We start from the raw sequence: 22215 nt of genomic DNA on the forward strand, positions 1-22215 counted from the left end.
AAAGACAGCCAGTGCTGAGTGGATAGTCTGAGTGAAACTATAAGAATATGTAACAGTCAGAGAGTCTAATCTACTTGGCTGTCAACACTGAACACCACAAGGTCTTTGTAGTTTACATGTATTAATTTAACTCTGCACAGACAGGCTGTGAAAATCCTAGGTAACTGGATTCTACAAAGTATATTTCTTAATAAACAGGTTGTTGCATTCTCCACTGTTTAAATAGGTTAAATGTATAGGATTTTATTTTATTTTATTTTATTTTATTTTATTTTATTTTATTTTATTTTATTTATTTTATTATTTCTTGAGAAAAAGATCTTATCTAATCTGGTAAAAACTTCTGTTTATCACATGGTCTGGCAATACCCTTTTTATAAAAGTGCTGTGCAATAAAACAATACCTTGACTAAGGAAAAAGGCAGAGGCAGTCAACACAACAAATTTTGTCACAGATTTTGACTGGCTACATGGTACATGGTATATCAGAACGAGGTACACAAATAGAGAAGATTTTCAGCGTGGAGAAAAGGTAACCATTCAATATGATGGTTTAGAAATGTCAGTAAACAGTGATACAGTGAAGTCGGCATATGACAACAGCTTAGTAAGGACTTAATGAAGTTACATGAATCAGCAACATCAGCAACAATAGCTATAAGTCAATGTTTATTAATTATTATTGATAAATAATGCTTCAAATTATTTAAGCTCAACACATCTATGAAGAAAGTATGGGTTTTCTTGCTATGAAAATCTGTCCTCACTAGTGAAATTAGAACAGTATAATGGAATTGAGAAAGGTCTTCTAGTGAGATGCCTTAGAACTTGGGTTTTTTAGTAAGAGCTTTTAAACAATGTAAAAAAATATTATTTCTGAAGAAACAGAATGGTAACATCCTCCTGTAAGTATAGTTCTTCCAGGTGTGCTTTCCATACGCATGCTACTCTAGGTATGAACTCAGCCATAAAAAGAAGTCTCCTGTCCAGTCTCATGTACAGCACTATCTGTTAGTGCCCATTCCTGTATGCCTTTACAACTACTTAGTCAAGATGAAAGGATGCCAGAAGCTTGGCTTTTCACTCACATTTTTTGAGTCAGAATCCCTGGAACAGAATTTTAAAATCTAAAGGAGGACAGATCACAGAACTTGCAAATGGCGTAACCATTCTTTCTCTGGGCCAAGCAGTTTTTACAAGCCTGAAGGTAGTTCTAAATAGAGATTAGCAGCTGGAGAGACCTGCTAAAATTAGCAAATGACCTGCTAGTCTGTGGATGACAAACAAAAGTAGTTATCAGTTCTACATATTTAATATTAAATATTTCACATTTTTGTTATACAAACAGGAAGGAGAAGCTGTTCTTTATTTCTTCAGGACTTACTTTGTTACAGAAGAGACACCATAGTCTAATCTATAATTGATGGAGTAGAAGTAACGTTCAAACTTTCTTTAGAAATGCAAACAGTTTGAGTCAGGTACAAAACTATTTCATATTCTTTAAAAAAAATGAGAAAACCACTCCCACTACATGGAGAAAATGTGGGGGTTTTTACCCATGTAGAATTTCTTTTCAGAGTGAAAATACTGTAAGGCTTGCAAGGCTCTGTGAAGTGAAATTAATGTAGCATAAAAGGACCTTTGACTGCAGCTTCAGGGGGAATTTGTTTCTATGGCATAACTGTCCAATGTAGCGACATAAAGGCTTGGGTGTTCTTGGGATCTCAGAAGTAATATTGGTTCTTGTCAATGAAAGCATTCCTAGAAACAGGCATTTGCAAATGTGACAGTCCAGCCCTATGCTTATGTCCTGGTTTCGGCTGGGGTAGAGTTAATTTTATTCACAGTAGCTATTATGGGGCTATGTTTTGGATTTGTGATTAAAACAGTGTTGATAATGCAGAGGTGTTTTAGTTGTTGCTAAATAGTGCTTACAATAGTCAAGGACTTTTTCAGCTTCCCGTGCTCTGCCGGCTGCCCAAGAAGCTGGGAGGGGACACAGCCAGGACAGGTGACCCCAACTGACCCAAGGGATATCCCATACCATATGGCAGCATGCTCAGTATATAAAGCTGGGGGAAGAGGAAGGAAAGGGGAGACATTCAGAGTGATGGCGTTTGTCCTCCCAAGTCACCATTACGCGTGATGGAGCCCTGCTTTCCTGGAGATGGCTGAACCCCTGCCTGCCGATGGGAAGTAGTGAATGAATTCCTTGTTTTGCTTTGCTTCCATGCACAGCTTTTGCTTTACCTGTTGAACCGTCTTTATCTCAACCCATGAGTTTTCTCACTTTTACCCTTCTGATTCTGTCCCCCATCCCACTGAGGGGGAGCGAGCAAGTGGCTGTGTGGGGCTTAGTTGCTGACTCGGGCTAAACCATGACAGCTTATAAATATATTTTCCCTCAAATATACACTCCAAAGTAAATGCTTTTATACAACTTAACGGACATTTATGAAGAATGTTTTATTTCTATTGTTATTCTCTCTAGTGTTGAAACGCTAGCATCTGTCTTTTTTAATTCATTTTGCAAACAGAGCTGCATTTGCCTTGCCTATCCAAGCCAATCCTTTGGAACTGGAAAACTATCTTGCTGTCCCCCTTACTACCACCTCAGTTCTTTGCTTTAGAATACAAAATTTTCAGTATAAAAGTTTCTATCTTGAACCAATCTTGTACTGAAAATGGACAACACTAGATCTAAGACCTGGATATGATTTCTGAAAAAGTCAACCAAATACAATGATCAAAAGATCATCAGACAAGTAGCCTAAGGGCACCAAGGTATTGATAAATCTAACAGGGTTCTTAAACTTCAGAAAGAGAATAGTCAGCTGCTTTCAGGGTGCCCAAAAAACAAACTCCCTGCTGACCACGGTACAGTAATTGGCACAGCTGGTATTAAAGGACCAGTGCATGATATTCCCAGGGAAGGATTATCAGAAGACTTGATTTTGTTTGATGTTTGATTATCAGTTTATTATAACAGCACCCAGCAGTGCCTCTAAAGTTAAATATCAGATGCTTTTTCCTTTATGAAGCACTTGGAGAAGAATTGATAATGTAGGCAAATTTGTTTACAGTGGAAACTTGGTATCCTTGGGTAAGATCTCTTTCATTAATAGAGAAAACAGATGGAGTCTATTTTAGTAAATAGGAATGTTTTGTGGGAAACAGATAAAGAGATAACCAAAGCTGGGGTCAGAGGTATTTTAGAGCCTTGATTTTTTTTCTCCTTTAATACTGTACTTGTGAAGAAGATAATCTATGGATAATATTCTGGACCTTTTTGGGGTTGGGTTTTTTTTTTTTGCATAAAGAAGGTAAAAGATTTCATAGAATCATAGAATCATTGAGGTTGGAAAAGACCTCTAGGATAATCGAGTCCAACTGTCAACCCAACACCCCAGGCCTCCTAAACCATGCCCTCAAGTGCCACGGCTACATGTTTTTTGAACACCTCCAGGGATGGTGACTCCACCACCTCTCTGGGCAGCCGTTCAATGCCTGACCACTCTTTCAGTAAAGAATTTTTTCCTAATATCCAATTTAATTTGCTTGGCAAGGGGTTATATACATGAAGTGTCTGCCACTACACAAAAAACTGACCCTGGAACTAGAATATACTTGACTGGTGGAGCTCTGAAGTCAACAACAGTTCCTCTGTCAGCTACAGTGGGAACAGAGCAAGGCCAGGGCTGAATGCTGTTCAGAAACTACTGCAAATATATGTAGCATCTGCTCACCTTTAAGGGTTAAAACCATCTACTGTATGGATGACAGAAAATGGTTTCCTTAGCAGAACCCATCTATGTAATGATTTGGATCCATTACATTCATTTTATAGAAAAATGTAGGGTAAAAGTAAAATGCAGGAGTTGCAAAATCATATACACTCAAACCTTAGGAAATGCCAGAACCGAGGGTTTTTTTATAATACATTAGATTTAACCCCTCTCCACTTAAATCCCATGAAAGAGTCTTTACCTACATGGATTAAATGATTTTCCAACACTTCATTCTGTGCATAAGAGAGCATGAGGAAACTGGTCTGCTCTAGAGGTGCAGTAAAGGGAAATATGTTTGTTTCCATTCACTTGTACTTAGAATAAAGAAGGAAACCAGAATAGTTAGGTTTATGGTTTCAGTTGAATGTTGCCCTAAGGAAATTAAAATAAATCATACTTTAGCTGAAGTTGGTTTAGCCTAGCAAGTATCTTTGTATATATAGAAATTAATTCCTCCTTTTCTTTCCTTCTGCATTTTCAGCTTAAGGTGTGATTTTCAGAACTGCTGAGCACTCAACACCTGCAACTGAAGCCAAAGGAGCTGTGTTTTAAATTAAAAAGTAAATATTTGGAAGATACTTAGCTGCTTTGATGACAAATGTCACAAAAATACATCATGAGAAAATGAGCACTGCTGTTCTCAGAATAGGGTGTAGATGAGGCTTAAAAATTCCTATCCAGAATCATCTGGCTTGACTTTAGAGACAATGACTTATTGCAATAAAAATTGGGGTATGAAATTACAGCCTGAGAGCTCCTTTTCAGTAATTGTCCTGATGCTCAGGCTTATCCCACAGTAAATGGATTAGTTCTTCATCCTTTTACTCAAAAATGAATGTAACCTTAATTCTCATGTGCTGTATGGTGAAGACATGTATGTGGGCAGTTTTCAAAGACTGATTGATGACCTATAAATGTCACCATTTAAGTTATTTCCCAATAATTTCCTTGTGGACCCCTACCCTTCTGTGACCTTCTGCTCTATAAATCTACTAAATACAGAGAATTTACAGTATCCACTTCTCTGCGACTAAATCCTCTTGTGTAGAATTCTCTTCCATATGAGTCAATGAAGTCTCTGCAGTCCCAAGTCTCTATAATACCACTGCCAGTCTTTTAATGCTTTCGAAGGTACAAACACTTCATATCCCGCCTCAAACAAAATGGTAGTTTCTGTATCATGTAAAAATTCAATTTAGGGTTATGCTTTCCAGAAACAGGCCGCTGTTCTCCGGCCTGTTCCTTAAGTTGTGAAGTTCTTCACTTCTTTTGCTGTTGCTGCTTTTCTCTGTCCAGCCTCCTTGCTGCTGGCGGAACTTACAGTACACCATCTGGGACCACCTTCCTGTATCTTTATCACATTGATTTGCCCATTTCTCATTGGAAAGTCCATCTTTTAACTTCCTCTTAATCTCCCTTTCCTCCACTTTGTAACAGTTTTATTCAGTTCTGCAGAATGTTTCGAATTCAGTTTATGAAAAAGACAACAGAAGCCTTTTAGTCCTGTGGTATTTACTGACATTCATGAAAGCTAAGAATTTTCATATATGTCTGCAATTTCATTCAAAAAATAAAATAATTTTAAAATAATGTAATAAATTAAAGAAATAAATGGAAAGTTGATGCTTGTTTGCTGACTTCAGCTTTCAGTTAGATGAGTAAGGCGTAAGACATCATAATCACTTTATCCAAGCAATGTATATATAATTCCACAGATCAATATTAAGGACATTATCCTAAGTCAGTAAATCAATAGTTAATTTTGTGCATTCCAATGTCTTTGACTTAACTGGACTTATTAGAGCATAAAGGAGTACACCTCGTAATGACTAGGTTTTCAGTCTCTGTACTGCTGTATCCACTAGCTCTGTAGTATAAGGCAGAGGAGGGAGTTATTTCACTAGATCTTCTTCAGAAAACTTTTACTGAAGGACTATGAAGACACCATTCACTTTTTATAACTAAATATAGGAAGATGAAATATATCAGGGATGGCAAGTCAAATCTTCAGGGCAGCACAGTGAGTTGTGTATGCTTTGCAGAAGTACTGCTGCAGTTGCTAGTTTCTTAAGTGAACTCCAGCTGCTGTATAGCTCTTCTCTGGGATGCGTAATTGGTAATCTGAAACTGATTTGTCAAACAGCACATCCACAATTACCACACGTGAGTTGTCTCAATGAAGTCAATGCATAAGTTTAAGTCATGTACAACTCAACTTGAAATTATGTGACCTGGGAACTGTGAAGAGCTTATTGCTTGTTACATGCTGTGTGCCATTCATGCTATGTGGTCTGACCTTTAGTTACACTGAGGTACTCCTTCAGACCAATTTCAGTGGCAGAGCTTGTTTGTTTTAGTGAGACCTTAGAGAATTTCCACTCCCACAGAAATCTGGAGATTTTTCAGTGATGCAGGCCTATCTAGTCTTTATCCTAATTTCAAGTGTCAGACCACCTGCTGTCATCAGCTAGGAGGAAGAGCCTCCTGAAGCTCAGGTACTTCATCATACCTTGAGCATCTCTGGATGTTCTAAAATAAATTATAAGTTTTGGAGAGGATTCTTTTTCTTCTCCCTGTTCAGCAGAAAGTACAGGATATTCTGTTTTAAATGGAAATTAAGGGTGGATGACAAATTTATTAAATTATCTTAGGTTAGTCCAAAGACCTGACTAATTTCTTTTTGGGTAACATAAACTGTTAACAGTTAACTACTCCTTTGCACCTTAATGCCAGAGTTCCTTCCAATTAATCCTCCTTTCACAATTTATGTAATGAGCTAACCTACTCGTGGGTTATGCTTTTGAAGTATGATCCATGGAATAGATCTCCTGTCAACTCTGAATATTTTTCTGTAAAAAAAAAAAAATTGTGAGAGTACTGTCTCTCCATCCTTCATATAAACCTTCCCTCATCCCAAAATATAAGTTCCTAAAAGAATTGAATTATTAAATTTCACCTTGTTATAGCCCTTTTTTGCTCGCACTTTAAAAACAGAAACAAGACAAGTAATCATTGCTTCTTTAGGTTCAAATTGACAGTCTTCTCTTATTGTATTGGAGAGCTCATTTCCCTAACATCACATTTTACTGACAGGGAAATAATTGTGTTTTAAATCAAGTAGTGATAGAGAGGATACAGGATTGCAGTAAAAGCACTATTATACAACTATAACTTTACCTACAGTTTATATTTTGTAATTTACTATCTGGTAAGTACACAGAAATAATAGCTTCTAGAAACAAAGCTCTGAAGAAACATCTATTACAATTTGCTGCATGGATATCCATATACTAAAGTGACAGGATCTGCCTTATATTTTGACATACAGAAGAGTACAAGCAAAAACTGAAGTCAGAGTTACTGTGAAGCTACAGTTACTTTTTTAAAAAAAAATGCAAATGCCCCAAAATAATGTTTTAAGTTATATAGACTATATGCTCCATCTGATATTATAAAAATGATTAGGGACAACATCCCAATTTTATACAATACTTTGAATTAATTATTTTAACTTTTTTTAGAAGAATTTGCAAATTACTCTGCGTAAACCTTGCCTTACCATAAGCACAGCCAGAACCAAATATTCCAAATTTTATTTACTTACTGTTTACTAGCTGTTTTGGTAAAATATTTTGCTGTTTATATCTTTCAGTTTTGTTCTATTTTTATCCATTACTGATACAGTGAATGCAGAAAGTTTCACCCCTTTTCTTTTCCTTGGTTACTGAGGACTGCACCTCTTTCTTTTGCAGTGACAACACTACAGCCTTTCAACCATTCTCTCATTCTATTATGTTGATCTATCAGTTTGACTGAACAATTGAATTATTTCTACATGCACGTAACTCTGAGACTTCACACTGGTTTACATAGGACTAGCCAAATGTTTCTTACTACAGTGAAAATAAAATCACTTAGACCTCAGTCAAGAATGTTTCATAAGTAACAACAACAACAACAGCAACAAAGATCATTGATTTATGAAGGGCAGCTAGTGTCAGACCAACCTTCCCAGCATCATTCTCCTTTTTCAACATCAAATGACAATTCTGTTTGAGCTGACCAATGATTGAGAATATATAGGATATGCATCTGTGCTCGTAGGGCTAGAAGTATTAACAGCTTTTAATTTTTGCTGTCCTAGGTGACCTAATGAAGGAAGTGTCTCCTCTAATTGATTCCTCTTACTCATGTGTCAGATTAGTTGCCATAGGTAAAATTACTTCTTCCATGGCACTTCTATAGAAAAGCACTTTATAATTTGTCACATGCTTTAAGATAGATGGAAGTTGATATGTTGGTAAGATGACTTTTCTATTTTCTAAAAATCATCAGTATGATGATTCTTGTCTAAAATTCTGTATGTCTTGTTGTCACTGCTTAATACTCTCTTTCCTTAACGTCGCATATGACCAATGTAATGCCCAGCCATCTCACTATATGAACAAATTTGGGAACTGAATAAACAATAGATGTCCCAAATGTTATCTGAGCAACTCAGACAGAGTGGTTTTTGAGTCCTCAGTTATAACCATTTGCCCTTATATTTTGGCATGCAGTCTTGGAGCACTCCACTGTTAGAATCTTGAGAATACAATTAGTGTGTTCCCACTGCTCTCTATAGTTAGTTAAGCAAAACACTTTGCGTTTTTATGCTTCTTGCTGCTGCCCACTGTGTGTCTTACATAAGCACTGGGAATACTTTTTGGATGGGAATTTTATGGTATTGAGAATATTTATCACAGAGAAACCTTGAAATTCTGAATATGTGTCACAGATTAGCCCTAGTCAGCAACAATGTACCACACAGCCGCTCACTCACCCTCCTCGCCCCCAGTGGGATGGGGGAGAGAACCTGAAGAGCAAAAGTAAGAAAACTCGTGGGTTGAGATAAGAACAATCTCGTTGTAACACAGTAATAATAGTAATTAAAAGGAAAAAAATGAGAGAGAAACAAAACCCAGAAAAACAAGTGACGCAACCACTCACCACCCGCCGACTGATGCCCAGCTGGTTCCCGAGCTGTGATCCCTGCCCCCTGGCCAACTGCTCCCAGTTAATATACTGGGCATGATGTCATATGGTAGAGAATATCCCTTTGGCCAGTTTGGATCAGCTGTCTTGGCTGTGCCCCCTCCTCTCCCGGCTTCTTGTGCACCCAGCAGAGCATGGGAAGCTGGAAAAGTCCTCGACTAGTACAAGCACTACCCAGCAACAACTAAAACATCAGTGTGTTATCAACATTAGTCTCAAGCATTATAGCAGCTACCAAGAGTAAAAAATACTCTACCCCGGCAAAACCAGGACAATATGCCACCCAGAAAGAAAGACTAATCCCTTATGGTGTAGCAGTATATGTTAGAGTCATTTAGAAGCTTTGGCTATATCAGAATGAAGGGGACCACATCCTTGGAGGGACTGGCCAATATATTCTTACATAAATATTCTACAGACAGTTTTTACAAACCAGACCTTTTAAAACATCAGGAGCTGCATCACAAACCCAGCTTTTGTGGTTTCCCACTGTCAAGTTTAATCAACCTCCTTTTGTAGAATTCTGTTCTGTAGTAGGTCTGGCTGTTACGGAGTCAATTTTCTTCATAGCAGCCTGTATGGTGCTACGTTTTGGATTTGTGACCAAAACAGTGTTGATAAGACACCAACATTTTAGCCATTGCTGAACAGTGCTTACACAGCGTCAAGGCTTTTTCTTTTTCCCACTCTGCCTCCTCAGTGAGTAGGCTGGGGATACACAAGAAGCTACCAGGACAGCTGACCCAAACTGACCAAAGAGACATTCCATGCTATGTAACATCATGTTCAGTAATAAGAACAGGGAGGAGGTGGGTTTGGGGAAGGTCATCATTGCTTGAAAGCAGGCTGCGCATTGGTGTACATGTGGGAGGTGGCAAGTGATTGCCTTTGCATTTCTTTCTTTCTTTCTCTCTTTCTTTCTTTCTTTCTTTCTTTCTTTCTTTCTTTCTTTCTTTCTTTCTTTCTTTCTTTCTTTCTTTCTTTCTTTCTTTCTTTCTTTCTTTCTTTCTTTCTTTCTTTCTTTCTTTCTTTCTTTCTTTCTTTCTTTCTTTCTTTCTTTCTTTCTTTCTTTCTTTCTTTCTTTCTCTCTTTCTTTCTTTCTTTCTCTCTTTCTTTCTCTCTTTCTTTCTCTCTTTCTTTCTCTCTTTCTTTCTTTCTCTATTTCTTTCTTCTTCTTCTTTCATTTAATTATTACACTATGTGAACACAGAAATTTTCTCGCTTTTGCTCTTCCTATTCTGTCCTGCATCCCATGGAGATGATCGAGTGGGTGAGTGGCTGTGCAGTTCTTAGCTGACAGCTAGGGTCAGCCCATCACACAAGTGTCATTTTTTGTGCCAATTTTTGCTGATGTATTGTTAAGATATCATGGTTATCTAGTTGTAAGGCTCTGTATTATACTACATTACAAACAATGAAGAGGAAGAATACATATTGCAAGTGTCATTCTGGCAATGGTAATTGTCTCACTTTGACTTAGGAAAATGCATTGAAGGTATTTGAGCCGTTGGACTGTAGAATGGAACTTTTATTAGCATTGGGGTAGCTAATTGACTATTCCTGAGCCACCAGAGGGTCTAATATGACTGAGAGTGGCTTGTGCTGATATGTAGTAGCTCCTGGATGACTGGAATTCTCTGGTGCCATAGAAAATCGAAGCCTCCTTAAGCTGACGTAGTTGTGTCATTCAGCTGTGTACTTCACCTATCCTGACCTCATCCCATGGACTAATTGCTTAATGCCACCTACTGCCTGGAAAGCCAAGGTAAAGGCTGTGAAGTATATGTTGCAATTAGAGTGTATATTGGAATTCTTTCTCCCATTAAGATCTTTTGTCCTTGACTTGTATAATAAGGCTAGAGTAATATGTCTTAGGAAGAAAATTGTATTTGATGGAAAAATTATGAAACTCCTGAGATCTCAAATCTTTTTAAGACTTCCTTGATCATGCCTCAGTTGCTCCCAATCCCCCGGTTTATTACCTTTAGAGGAGGAGGAGGAGGAGACCCTTGAAATGCTAAAAATTCATTCACTAGGGGATTGTTATCTCAATATCTGGTTTTTTACAGCTGCTCTGGTCAAAGAAGAAGAGGGAATGGGTCTTCTTCCATTTTTATGAATATATGTTAATTCATTAATCCTCTGCATCACTGAGGAATCTTGGTGTATAAAACAGATTCTTTTGATGTGGAAGAAATTCAGGACTCTTTCATACAGAATACAATAAGAAGGACATTGTATGTGGAATAATACAGTCACCTACAAACTGAATAATGCCATCACTTAGTGAGTGGGTCTCTTTTGTCCCTTTCTGGATTCAACTTAAAAGATGATCCATGAGAATTATTTCAGAAACTTATATCAGAAATTTTAGTTTAAGCAAATACACTACAGAGAAGAATAAAGGAGAAAGTATAAATATTGAATAGCAATGCATTATTATTGCTATAGCAAAATAAAACACTAGCAATTCCCTAGTTCTTGTAAAAATATGCTGATACTAACTTTTCAATTTAGCAGAGGCCATTCTGTATTAATTCTCCTTTTTTTTTTTTGAGCAAAAAATTATGTTGCTATCAAAAATGCCAAATAACAGTCCTTTTATGAGAAAATACTGAAGATTTTTTATCTGTGCATTAACTAACATCAAAATGAACACTTTAGTATGAACGCTTACTGTAATGTTGACAACATAGGTGAACTATGTTGAGAAAGTCATTGAGGTCTGAAAAAGGTCAAATCCAATGTCTAAAATGACACCTTGCCACTAAGTTTCTACAGTATTTATTTTCTGTAGTTATTAACTGAATCCACATAGATTAGATTATTTTAATGTCAGGCTTTCTCTGAAACAGTGAGTCTGTATGGTTCTTGCGGATTTGCTGTGTCACAGTCCATTTAAAACAAAATGGCATAGGTCTGTGGCAAAGATGAGAAATGTATAGGTACTGCAGGACAAAAATAAACACAAATTAATCAAGAAAACAAAAGCATGAAAGGCATAAGAAGAAAAATCTAAAACAGTGTTAAAAATTGCAGTGAGCTACCATTCTTTGTCAGGTTTAATTTTGCTGAAATTAAAAAGTCCCCCTGGATCAATATTTGAACTCATTCAGCGAAGCTTAGCAGACATTCTTGGCGGAACAATATGTTTATTTTATAAAGAACCCATAATTTTTTTCGATTTCTGATATCTTACGGATGTTGTTTAAACTTCTGCATATACAGCTCCATTTTATCAGTCTCAGTTAAAGCATCAACTGCAGTTAGGAATAATACCTGGAATGTCTACATATACAACATGATTTCATGGAGGATAGGCCAGTACATGCCTTGTGAGCATAACATTTATTTCTGGAATGCTTTCTAACCTGATTTTAAGATGACAGTATGTGTCCAGTATGACAGCTTCAAACGTTAATTGCAGTCTACTGGTTAAAAAAAAAAATACACATTTGCAATAGCATCCAAAGACAAGAACAAAAGTGTCACAAGCTCTGCATTCTCTATATCAAGCATTTAATTTTTCCCAGGCATTTAGTAGCTCTTGAACCATGTTTACAAGAAATTTTATACAATACTAAAGTGTTTTAACTGTGAAAAGAAAAAACAACTCTGGAAATCAGAGAAGAGGATTTGAAAGAATTCTCTTGAAGCATGTAACTTCTGTTCTAATTTAGGAAATAGTGATAGCTGCAGGTTGCCACCAGGATTTGTCAGAAAGTGCAATTTGTTTATGTACATACTTAAAAAAAAAAAGGCAAAACAACAAAAAACCAACCAAACAAAACCCCAGAAACCCACACACCCCTCACATACTTCTGGGCTTCTGGGATGGGATTCAGCTGGAAATGCAGACACCTAAAACTGGGTGTCTGCTTCAGCACCAATGCTGCCTAGCTATGCAGTCAGTGGTACCTACAGGGTTGTTCAGTTCACCCAAAGTGGACATCTGCAGGATGGGCAGCTGAATCACTCTCTGGGTTGCACTCACTGCATCAGCTAGGATTCTAGCACCTTTGGTGGGTGCTTAGATCCTTAGCTCATACCATATACAGACACCTACAGTTAGGCATCTTAATATTAATCTGAATTCTACTTCTTGCTTTATCATTTTATTAGTTTAATATTCTGACAAACATGCATGGGAGAAACTAGAAGAAGGAGAAAAAAGCCAACCTTTCTTCCATTTTTTTTAACCACCCCCAATTTCTCTGACAGCCTGAATGTTTCACAGGGACAATATTAATACTGTAGAGTCTTAGTGTCCCTATTGAGTATGTTGACAACAGATCGGTTCCTGACAGATTCCTGGAGGGAGTGACACAGAACGTGGGCCAGCTCTAGTGCCAAAGTTTACACCATGTGAATGTCTGTCTTCTCCTTTCCTCCCATGAAGGAATCAGTTGATAGAATGCTTTTATTTCTGAGAAGGCATAAGTTCTTTTTAATGCTTTTCTTGTTTCAGGAACTAATATAGCTGCAGAATTTTGAAAATAAATGCTGAAGTACTTAAAGTAAAGCAAGTAAAGCCATTTGGGTGTGGGTGGGGGGAGATACTTTTTAAGCCCCTTTGAAGCCAATGTCATTGGTGTAAATGAGTATTCCTATCACTTATAATGAGGCCATAAACACACCTAGCTGAAAATATTCTACTCCTTTCGAATTCCCCAAATAACCGCGTTGACTCAATAACTGCTTTTAAATGATAAAAACATTCCTCTTTCCCACTGCCTATATCATTACAAATAAACAAAAAAAAAACCCCAGAGACTGGAAAGCACGATTATAAAACTGTTGACAGGTGTATGGATTAAGTGGAGGTTTAGAACTCACAATAGTATTGCTTTAGATTTCAGGAAGAAAACTTAGCAATCATTTTAATTAAAAAATATTCTCTACTAACCAGATGTAGATCAACACATGTAGAATTGTGTTCACAAGCATTGATTATGCAGTCATCAATGTCCTGGTCACATTTCAGTCCTGCATATCCTGGGTTGCACAAACAGTAGAAGCCATCTACAACTGTAACAGAGATAGCATTTTAGTAATAAGAGTGTTTCAGAAAAACAACTGAATGTGGTAAAACGAGGTAAGTTGCAGTTATGGCTACTAGCTGGAAAAGATTTGGACTGGCTTTACCTGAAAGGTGTGGACATTTTAAACGATTGGGATAAATTCTCAATATCTCAAAATACCTTTTTAATATGGAAGCAGATTTTACTTAAATGATTCAAATATTTTGACGTAAGAACTATAACTCAATGACCCATTACTAGCTTCTAAAAAAAAGTGATGGCATCTTATAAGCTAATGAGTACTTTCTATCACACAACTGTATACAAAGTACATAAGGTTTTATCTTTGATATTGTGCCTAAATGAGATGGGGCAGTTAGCATGGTTTGGTTTGTTGGGGCTTTTTTTCGTAAGGAATGCCTCATTACATCCTTTAATGGAAAACTTGCTAGAGTTGAATTTGGCGGCTCAACCTATAACGTATTTCCATGCTTCACTTTAATCTTAACAAGACAGCAATAAGAATCCGCTCCCTTTTTCATTATTAATGATCCAAACGGAGAGGAATTTTTTAGTGCTATGTCCATTTAAGGAGCATGTGACGGCAGTAATTGCGTTTCTTGTAGTCCTGCATTTATTCTAACCTCAAAGAGGTCCCTGGATTGTTCATTATCACTGAGATTTACCATGGAATCTATTCTGCCATTGTGCCTGTACATATAGCTGCTATTGTATTCATTAAATGCTTTAAGTCCTAGAGAACAGGAGCATTATTCATCTGCTAAGAACTTCCTAGCTTCCTCAGGATTCCAGCTTTCTGCAGCCAGTGCATATAGTGATGTCCACATGACACAACTCAAGTTCAGAGGCACCACAAAGACAAACTATCCCCAAAGGATCTGGCACTTTGTGAGCATGAAGGACTTTACTGCAGCTAATATAAATTCCCGTTCAAAAATATCTCTGAACCAATGTGGAGTACATAGAAAACATCTGTGAACTTGTTAGGAAATACTCTTTAGCAGATAAAATATTAAGCAACTCACCTTATTCCCATGTATGGAAAGATAGGATTCTTAAAGCTTATTAAAACTGATTTTCTTTTTAAACTAGGAGAGTTTTAGGCAATGATATATTTAGTAATTTGGGCTCAGTTCTTTAAGATCTTATCTGAAACCAGTAACCAATCAGATCTTCTGAAAATTTGTGTAAAAATTTTGAATTTCAGGGAAGTTGTCAAGTCATCATTATCATTTTAAAAGGCATGCGTGGAAACAGGAGAGAAATGTACCAGAAGCCAAATACGATTGCTCAGTGTTTAAAAAGTGTGGTACCTATTACAAAATGTTGATTCAGTCAGGCTTGCTTTGTATTAGTCCCTTCAGGGAAGGGTTAGTAGTTAGAGGGCTGTATAACAATAACTTCAATGGCAGTTGCACAAATGACAGAACTGAATTCCTCTTAGCAGTGTTAGATGATATAATAAGGGGCAATGGCCAAAAGTTACAGTTTAGGAGATTCAGATGGGACTGGAGGGTGGGGGGATCACTACATGCATAGTGCATCAGTGGAATAAGCTGTCCCAAAGAGTTCGTGGAATTTCTGTCCATCCTTAGAGGCTTTAAAAACTCAACTAGAAAAAGCCCTGACTGACCTGTTCTAGCACTGTTGATAGTCCAGCTTCATGCAGGTTTGACTACATGACCTCCAGGTGTCATGCTGCTTTCCAGCCAGAATTATAAGATTCTCTGAAAATTACCACTGTTACTTTTTTTTTTTACCAGGCGTAGAAAGTGATAGGTGGTAATAGCCCCATAAAACTTTCCAGGAAGTACTCCATACATGACGGGTGCTACTAAACTTAGCCTGCCAATCCAGACAGAATATAGTAGAGTAATTAATCATCAAGCTGTTTATAAAACCTTTATCTATCAGTGAAAGTGTGAGTTACATAGTTACATGATAGAAGGGGCTTAATAGTAAACAGACACTGCATTTTGCATCAGTTTGATATTTAATGCAGTTTTTGGACTCATTAGAATTACGATATATACTGCCTAACTGCTCCACAAGCTCCTTTTCAGCACCTGACTATTCTGTCATTGAATGCACGATGTAAGATGTGTTTGGCTAATTTAGGTATCAAAGGACACAGCACAAATCTCATTAAAATTTCTCATTAGCTGCAATTCTGACCCCTTGAACACACAATGCCCAGTGCCAGGAGTTGAGGCATTTTGGCAAAAATAACCCTCCTGGTACTGGCTGTGGAGCTTCAGACAAGCTAAATTTCAGTAAATTATCCACTGTTCTCCCCAGAGCAGCTCAGTAGCTACAGACACTTCTACAGAAAGACTACTCTACATTAAAGTGAGTAACCAGGCTGAACTCACTGTCATAGCAGTATCCGTGGAGGCAAGGGTTAGAACTGCACTCATTGACATTGATCTCACAACGCGGACCTGCAAAGCCTTTCACACACTGGCACTGGAATCCAAGGGGGAAAACGTCCAAATTCATTTCTTCTATGCACACAGCTCCATTCTCACAGGGATTGCTGGCCTCACAAGGCATAAACTCACAGTTCAAACCTGGAAAGGAAAATAGCAAAAGCTGTCAGTGTTTAACTAATGAACATATCCCTGCAGCTGCTGCCTGTTATGAGCTGTATTTTCTTTATATTCCTGGTTAAAATTGAGTTGGAGGGTCTCAGAGGTATGTAAATATATATTACCATGCAGAAACATTTATTTGCTTTGTAGAATTACAAACAAAAGAGACAATTTTATCCGTTTTGTTTATATAGTGACATTACATTTTGAAATCATAATAGCTATCTCAGTATATTTTATAGTTTTTCCAGTTTACCCTTCTCCTCTAAAACAACTCAAAAAGCATGTTTAAAAATAATTAATAAATTTTGTTTTAATACTTCCTGTTATTTCTGCCTGATATCCTGTTGTCACAGCTACCATATGAACTGTTCGTACATTAACCCATAATCCTGAAGCGAATGAAATGCAAGTAACCTTGTATAATTGTTCTGCTTGCAATTCATGACTACACACAAGTTATTTTACTGAAGTTATGTATGTATTTAATAATGAGTGACTGCTTCCATCGTTTATAAAAATTCAGTGCTATAGAAAAACTGACACAGTCCATTTCTACTGTTTCCTAACTGTAGCGTTTAACGGATTATGCATGTTTATCTGGGCTAATCAAGGAACTATGTGATGGCGATCTTGGGCCACAGATGCCCTCATCTAAATATTTAATTTGCAATAAATAGGTTAAAAAAAATTAAAAGGCCCTTTAGAGTGACTCTTAGTTTATTAGAACATAAGCAAGACTAATTCATGTTTTCCAGTAGTGCAATTTGAAACGAGGGCAGAAACAACAGAGATCAAATGGGTTTGGACTTGTAAAGCTGCCTCCTTTTTCCCTCAGTGTTCCTGAATGCAAGTCTGGTTTTTTAGGCTTAGTTTCAGATAAAGCTCTGCAGCTTTTGGGGCTGCAACAAACTGTGTACAAGCCCCTTTGAGCACCTTTGAAATCCATCTGCCTTTCTGTGACCACTGAGGCTGGGCTGTGCCTATGCTATGCTTTCTGGCAAAGCTGCGCAGAGTTTGCTCTACTCCAGGCCTTCTGCCCACTTCCCTAGTGCCCTTGCCCCAGCTCTGGTTGCCCAGCCATTCCTTCCTGGAGCAGCTTCTCCCTGCCCCAACAACCTCCCTCTTCCTTAGACAGGCTGTAACTTCAACCCAGTAATGGACAATGTGACACTACAACATAAAGCACCTGGGTAGTCATGAGGAAAATCAAATCCAAACAGTTACATTGTGGTGGGTTGACTTTGGCTGACTGCCAGATGCCCACCCAGCTGCTCCTTAACTCCCCCTCAACAGGGCTGGTGGAGAAAATAAGATAGAAAACCTTGTGGATCAAAATAAAGATAGGGACATCATTTACCAATTACTGTCACGTGCAAAACAGACTCACCTTGCAGAAAACTGATTGAATTCATTGCCAATTATAAATAAATAGGATGGTGAGAAACAAACACAAAACTGAAAACACCCTCCTCCATCCCCCTCTTCCTAGGCTCAACCTCATTCCTTTACTCCAGATTCCTCTACCTCCTCTCCATCCCTGAGCAGCACAGGTGTGTCCTGGTTTTGGCTAGGTTAGTTAATTTTCTTCACTCTGGCTGTTATAGTGTGTTGTGGACTTAGTATGAAATAGTGTTGATGGCACACTGATGTTTTCATTGTTAAGTAGTGGCTAAGTGTTGCTAAGCAGTGCTCATACTAGTCAGGGGCTTTTCCAGCTTCCCATGCTCTGCCAAGTGCACAAGAAGCCGGGAAGGGAGGGGGCGCAGACAAGACAGCTGATTCAAAGTGGCCAAAGGGGTATTCCATATCATATGACATCATGCCCAGTATATTAACTGGGGGAACTTGGCCATGGGGCAGAGATCACAGCTCAGGGACTGGTGTTGGTCAGCAGGTGGTGAGTGGTTTTATTGGTTGGTTGGTTGGTTGGTTGGTTGGTTGGTTGGTTGGTTGGTTGGTTGGTTGGTTGGTTATTCCCCCCTGGGTTTCCTGTCTCTCTCTCCTTATTTTCCATTTCATTATATTATTATTGTTATTATTACTACTATTACTGCTTTATTTTAATTATTAAACTGTCCTTATCTCAACCCATTGGTCTTTTTACCTTTGCACTTCCAGTTCTCTCCCCTATCCCACTGGGGTGGGGAGAGCAAGTGAGCGACTGTGTGGTGCCTAGTTGCTGACTGGGGCTAAACCACAACAAGTGGGATGGGGAATGGGGGTTGGGGTCAGTCCATAACAGTTCCCCTCTGCTCCAGTGCAGACCCCCCATGGTCCACAGTTCCTGCCAGGAGCCTGCTCCACCACTGTCTTCTCCAGAGGATGCAGGGGAATTTCTACTCTAGTGCCTGGAGCAGAAATTCCCCCCTCCTTCCCCTCCCCCCTTCCCCGCTCCTTCTCTCACCTTGGTGCTCACAGTCCCATTTCTCACACTTTTTTCCTCATGCCTCACTCCCTGTGCAGTATTTCGCCCTTTCTTACACAGTTTCCCTGAGGCACCACCACCGTGGCTGCGGGGCTCGGCCGTGCCCTGGGGTGGGCGGGCTGGAGCCGGCTGGAGCCGGCCGTGTCCGGCATGGGGCAGCCCCGGCCGCTCCTCACAGAGGCCGCCCTGCACCCCCCAGTGCTGTCAGCGCCTGGGCACCTGCACCCAGTACATGAGGTAAGTACTGAGAATTTTCAATTTCTTTTCAGGGTCAAAATTTCAGACAGGAATTCCTGACAAAGAATCAACCAGTGTTACAGGTCACCTCTAGTATATGGCATCTTTAAGTTTGTAGACCCGTTGCTAACTAACAGAACTGGCAATTCATACAGTTTTTTGGATATAATTTGTGGGAAACTGAATCAGTTAAGTAGTTAGCTTATTCTGGAGGAAGATATTGAATATTTTATTATGGTTTCAGAACAAGACTTTAACTACAGCACAGTGGTTAAGATCAATCTACAGTGCCACTTAGTGCCATTATGTGACTTGTCTGAAAGCTTAAAATTTCTTAAATTTGTAGGATATGGTGAAAGGATGAAAAACACTCATTGGATAACTTCAATATTAAGGTGTCCAGGAGCCTGAATGTTATTTAACTTTAATATGGGAAATGTACTTTTATATTTACTGAGATATGTTGTCAGTAACATGGCTTGGGCTCTGCTGTAAGAGAGGACAGTCAGGCACACAGTTATTATGTGCTTAGTATTGGCTGCAGTCAGCTGAATCCACATATCTCCTCCTTTGCTTGGACGGTCATTATAGACCATTATTGGCCAATTCAACATTAGCTACCTTCCTTTGTTTTACTTTTAATCACACAGTAACCGTTAATCACGTAGTAGCACACTGGCTATGCACAGGCCTTCTTCATGATAACAAAACACGCACTGTCCAAGATGTCAGCAGCATTTTAGGTGAACTGATTCCTTACTATAAGACAGGCATCTAAGGGCTGAAGTCTTAAGGCTTCTAATAGGAAAAGCAATAAGTAGGAACAGAATTGAGGTAAAAAAAAAAACAACAACCAGCTACCCTTTGACCCCAGTAGTGATGCTGATAGAGGAGAAAAAGAACGACACAAGTTGTTCCCTGTCTTTATGTCACCAGTGGTCTCTCCAGTGCAGGATAATCCTGCCATAGGCAGCCAACATGCTCAGATCTGGAATTCATAAAATTGCACAGCAAAAGCAGCCATATGGCACATTGAGATTTCGCCCTGAAGTTTTCATCTTTGCATCACAACAGCTTGACATGGGTGACAACCCTGCTGATTCCTGAAGTAGAGTTCACACGCATATGAATAAGCTTAACACATGGCTCACAGTCATAAGTGGAACTGTCAGATGATCCAGTAATGCAGTACTTGGTTTTTTTCTGTATTAGTGGAAGAACCTTTAAACAGATTTGTCTATCCTCTTACACGCAAAGTGTTTGTGGGGGTAGGCGTTTCTGGTACATAAAGCAAAAGTTATATCATAGTGCATCAGTTTTCCCCTACTGTAGTATTATTCTCCAACACTAGACACTTCCACTTTTTGGATAAGATCATAACAGAGTTTGGTGACCAAATGGAAAATAAAGAGGCAATAAGAAATAGTGAGGACATATGTCCTGAAGGTCACGGGTTTATGTTATTTTCAAATATTTGTCCAGTATAACTAGGACTGTACACATTTCTGTCATGTGAATGCTAATGAATTTTAAGTTTTTAATCTCAGTATCTCGTGGCAAAGTTTCGTGAGTTAATTATATATTTCTGGAAAGTATGACCTTTTTTTTTTAAAAAAAACACCCTCAATATACTCCCAGACCCCAGGCTTTTATGTATGATTTTCATCTCAAACATTTTGTTCTGCTGGTTCAATAACTTACTGAGTTTCTTCTGCCTTTTCTTTCTACACTCTGTGTAGAAAATTGTATCATTGACCAAAGAGTAACTGAACAAATTTTGTCTGGTTTTAGTCTCCAAAAACCAGTGATCTTCAAAGAACTATGGATAAAAATGTGTTTTTCTTATTCAGAAATTCATAATTTATTTCAAGCGTCAGCTGAAGATGATTCTTACTATCTCAAACACAATTTCTGAGAAGATTTTTGGAAATACTGAAATGTAAAATGTTCAGTGTTAGCAGACTCAGAAAGGAAGGTATAGGGGTAACCCACACTGTCAGATTCTTTTGTTGCTTTCATAAATTTTAAGACATATTGACGTATTTATTGCCTCAAATCTAGTTTATCATCACTTAGATGTTTCTATTCCTACCAGCAGTGCTGTGGAAAACTCTGGCTGGGTCCCCACTGCCTTCACCCTTGCTGCTAGAGTCCACTAGTCACTTTTGATATGCTCAAGGTCTCTGTTGGCAGTATCATTGGTGCCTGCATGGACAAGCAGCAAAAGGTAGTGATCTGGGCATCAGACAAACTTTGGCAATTTCTTTGCCACATCCTGAATCCAGACCTCTGACATGCAAACCAACCTTCTCAGAGATCAGATCTGGTCAAAAGTTAGTGCAACTGTCCCTCAGAGGAGGGAGTCATCTATTGTCAACCATTGCTTCATTTAAGTGGTACTGGTGAGGGTGTGTGCATCAGACTTGGACAGCTTACATGCTTCTCTGGATGAAACTGACTCTTCCTCACCTGTTGTCATGACCCAATACTTATTCCATAAGTGAACCTCTGTAGGTGAAGAGAAAGTCTCCCTCAAGCTGTCAGAAGTAACAATCTTTCAGCCTCCATTATTGTAGAGTCTGTCCCCCCATGCCCAAGTGTATCCTCTACCTATCCTTTCCCTCTCCTCTGTTCCTGCTGCTGCGGGTATCAGGCTTTTGTCCCTCCATGGTCTCTAAGAAAAAACTCCTCATCTTCCATTTTTTCATCAGTGATGCAGTGTTGCCTGTTCTTACTCCTCAGCTCCTTTCCCTGGGAGCATGACAATTCAACCAGGATGCATGTCCAGCTGGTAAGGAGCTCATGCACCTTCCTCCTGTGCTAGTCTGCAAGCAGGAGCATGGATTTATACCACTTCTTCAGGTTCTTGATCAAGGCAGCTCCCCAGAGGGTATGAATGCCAGTGAAGATTGTACTGATTTGAAATTACACCAAAATTGTTCCCTGACAAAAAAGGCTTTTTCCATTTCTTTAAGGAATTAGGGGAAACATAAATTACTGCTTTTGTTCTAACTACAGTAAAGAGAAACAGCACAAAGCAAAAAAATATATACATTATCCTGACATTTATAAAGAACAGTAAATTAAAATCTGGT

General features: G+C 38.5%; 1 protein-coding gene across 1 annotated transcript in view; it reads right to left on the bottom strand.

The window, feature by feature from the left end:
* EYS (eyes shut homolog) overlaps window positions 1-22215 on the bottom strand; it is a 944860-nt gene that overhangs the window by 613701 nt on the left and 308944 nt on the right. The window contains exons 19-20 of the mRNA XM_075087034.1: window positions 16237-16434; window positions 13729-13850 (exon numbers count right to left, since the gene is read on the bottom strand). Of these exons, the coding sequence (XP_074943135.1) occupies window positions 13729-13850; window positions 16237-16434 (320 nt within the window). The remainder of the gene's footprint in view (window positions 1-13728; window positions 13851-16236; window positions 16435-22215) is intronic.

This window comes from Phalacrocorax aristotelis, chromosome 3 (assembly GCF_949628215.1).
Source record: "Phalacrocorax aristotelis chromosome 3, bGulAri2.1, whole genome shotgun sequence".
Taxonomy (NCBI): domain Eukaryota; kingdom Metazoa; phylum Chordata; class Aves; order Suliformes; family Phalacrocoracidae; genus Phalacrocorax; species Phalacrocorax aristotelis.